A 2,718-nucleotide genomic window follows, 5' to 3' on the forward strand; every position below is an offset into this window, starting at 1 on the left:
CACGTCCGTCCGTAGCGGGGGATCCGTTAAATAGTCACCGTAGGTGTAGCATTTCTGGGGGAAGCTATGCTCGATGGTACGGCTGGGCTGCTGGGTGGAGAAGGGTATGCTCGGCCGAGCGGTCGGGCTGTGGGGATTGGGAAAGGGCATGCTTAGCGTGACTGTTGGGCGCGATGGGTGTAGGGGAAGGGTATGATAGCCAGACGGCTGGACCACGGTGGCATATTAGGGGAAAATTATGCCTCTCGGGAAAAATGGCATAAATGGGGTAAGGGGAGTTCGATTGAAGCAAACTTTGCACCCCATTTCGTAATGAAAATTCAGATGCAAGACGTCATAATTAAGACCTTTTCCATCCCTATCTCCACATGGCACACTGCCTGGATTATGTCGTAAGTGAGCTCAACGTTGGAGTACAAGCGAAAAAACGAAGACACCGTGTGGAGTACAAGCGAAAAAACGAAGACACCGCGTGGAGTATAATGGCATGCTCCTTTTTTAAAAATTATTACACGGCTTGTTTGATACCCTTTGGAATAGAACAAACCTGCTACAATCAGCTGCTCCAACTGAAGAAACAAACGATACACACAAGCCCATGTGCTCACACTCACAGGTAGGTTGGTGAAACGTCATCTTAGCCGGCCCGGCCCTGTTGAGCAAAACGTGCCTGCGAACCCTAAACTCGAGCTGCAATTGTGAGAGCTAATTAATGGGTTTCATCGAATCCTTCTTCACGCGCAGATTTATAAGTAGGAGAAAATCATCAAGCACAAGCAGAATATCACATTGATACGACAAGATATCACACAGCGCCTACTCAACTCGTTCATGCAACCTCCCAACAATTTCGCTGTATATACTATCCCAACCTAGCCTGCAGCCGCTGCTCCTTTCACACTTGCTGATCCAGGAGACTTGCCATGGCTGCTGCGACGTTGCTCTTGGTGCTCACGGTCATCGCCCTCGGCTCCGGTCACGGCCAGGCTTTCGACCCTAACCCTCTCCAAGACTTCTGCGTCGCCGACACCATGTCCAAGGGTAAGCAAAATACCGTGCTTGTGGCTTCTACATGAAAATGTGATCATCTATGGTGATATACGCGTGTGTATGCCTGCCTACAGTGCGCGTGAACGGGGTGCCGTGCAAGGACCCGGCGGCGGCGGTGGCGGACGACTTCTTCTTCGCCGGCGTGGACAAGCCCGGCGGCGGCGCGGCGAGCAAGCGCTTCGGGTTCTCGGCGCTGACGGTGCAGATCCCGGGCCTGAACACGCTGGGCGAGTCGCACGCCCGCGTGGACGTGGCGCCGGGGGGCGTCTTCCCGCCGCACTACCACCCGAGGGCGGCGGAGACGGCGCTGGTGCTGGAGGGCTCCGTCTACTTCGGCTTCGTCTCCTCCTACCCGGACAACCGGCTCTTCGCCAAGGTGCTCCGCAAGGGCGACGTCTTCGCTGTGCCGCAGGGGCTCGTGCACTTCCTCTACAACAATGGCACCGCGCCGGCGGCCATCTACGCCTCCCTCAGCAGCCAGAACGCCGGGCTGGTGCTCCTCGGCGACGCGCTCTTCGCCGGGGCCATCCCCGACGACCTCCTCGCCAAGTCGCTCCTCACGGACAGATACACCGTCGGGAGCATCCGGGCCAACTTCCGGCGGCCTTGATGCATGGCCGGCCACGCTGTTCCGATCTCCTTGTATCGCATTCTTCGTAATTTCTGCGGGCACAATGATCTGTAGCCGTTTCTTTGCGATAAGAAACATCTGCGCCGGATTTCGAAATAAAATATCGGCACTTGTAATGAGCGAACGTTCGCCCTCTAACTCCCACCTGTGTCAGTGTCACCGTGTGAGCCGGTCGACCGTTCGACGTCATCCGTGCTTTTTCATGGTTAACCAGTGAACAGCATCACCGCGCGCGCCTCTGAGCAGCGGCACGGCGAGCGCTAGCCACCACGCCCGAAGCAGCTGCTCCAGCACGGTGGCCAAGCCGGGGGAGAAGTTAGAAGTAAATGGCTAGCCAGTCGACCGAGTGCGTGAACGCCTAGCCGGCGCCGGCCAGCATCGGCTCAAGCTGGCGTGTAGGACCACCACCGACGTTCAAACAACAATTGAGAATTAAAAAATGTTTGTCAATTGAAAAAATTCCATGGATATGAAAAAAGTACACTAGTCCAAAAATTGTTCTTGGATTTGAAAAAAAACGTGAATTAAAGAAAATGTTGGGGAATTCAGAAAATGATCATGAATTCAAAAAAAATCACGAGCTCAAGAACTATTCACTGAACACTTATTTAATATATGCTGCACTTTTTTACATACAATGCTGTTTTATTTACAGTGAATTTACAATTACACACTGAACTTTCTTAATATGGTGAACATTTTTACAAAATACACACTAAACCATTATTTAATATATGATGAACATTTTTTATATATAGAGTGAACTTTTTTTAATACAGTGAACATTTTTACAAAATACACACTGAACTATTATTAAATATACAATGAACTTTTTTAATATAGGTTAACAATTTTCACTAATTCTTTAATCTGAACAATTTTGAAAAGCAAACAATTTTTATAATTTGTTTATTTCGAAATTTATGATTAAAGTAAACAAAAATATTAAATAAAAAACAAAAAAGGTAGGAAAATAAAAGAAAACCACGATTCAGGAACCTTCCACAATGGTGGTATCTCTTGCTTCGCCACAAATC

At 49.6% G+C, this 2,718-nt stretch overlaps 1 protein-coding gene across 1 annotated transcript; it reads left to right on the plus strand.

Moving 5' to 3' along the window:
* Positions 1–766: 766 nt before the first annotated feature.
* Positions 767–1,819, plus strand: LOC119331483 (germin-like protein 5-1). Its single transcript, XM_037604641.1, has 2 exons — positions 767–1,041; positions 1,125–1,819. Exons 1-2 carry the CDS (start codon positions 924–926, stop codon positions 1,658–1,660), a joined length of 654 nt encoding a protein of 217 aa, XP_037460538.1. The 5' UTR covers positions 767–923; the 3' UTR covers positions 1,661–1,819.
* The last annotated feature ends 899 nt before the right edge of the window (positions 1,820–2,718 follow it).

The sequence above is a fragment of the Triticum dicoccoides genome, chromosome 7A, assembly GCF_002162155.2.
Source record: "Triticum dicoccoides isolate Atlit2015 ecotype Zavitan chromosome 7A, WEW_v2.0, whole genome shotgun sequence".
NCBI lineage: Eukaryota > Viridiplantae > Streptophyta > Magnoliopsida > Poales > Poaceae > Triticum > Triticum dicoccoides.

Coding starts and splice junctions, on each gene's coding strand:
- LOC119331483 (XM_037604641.1), top strand. CDS start 924: ATGGCTGCTGCGACGTTGCTCTTGGTGCTCACGGTCATCGCCCTCGGC. Junction 1,042..1,124: donor CGCCGACACCATGTCCAAGG/GTAAGCAAAATA, acceptor GCCTGCCTACAG/TGCGCGTGAACGGGGTGCCG.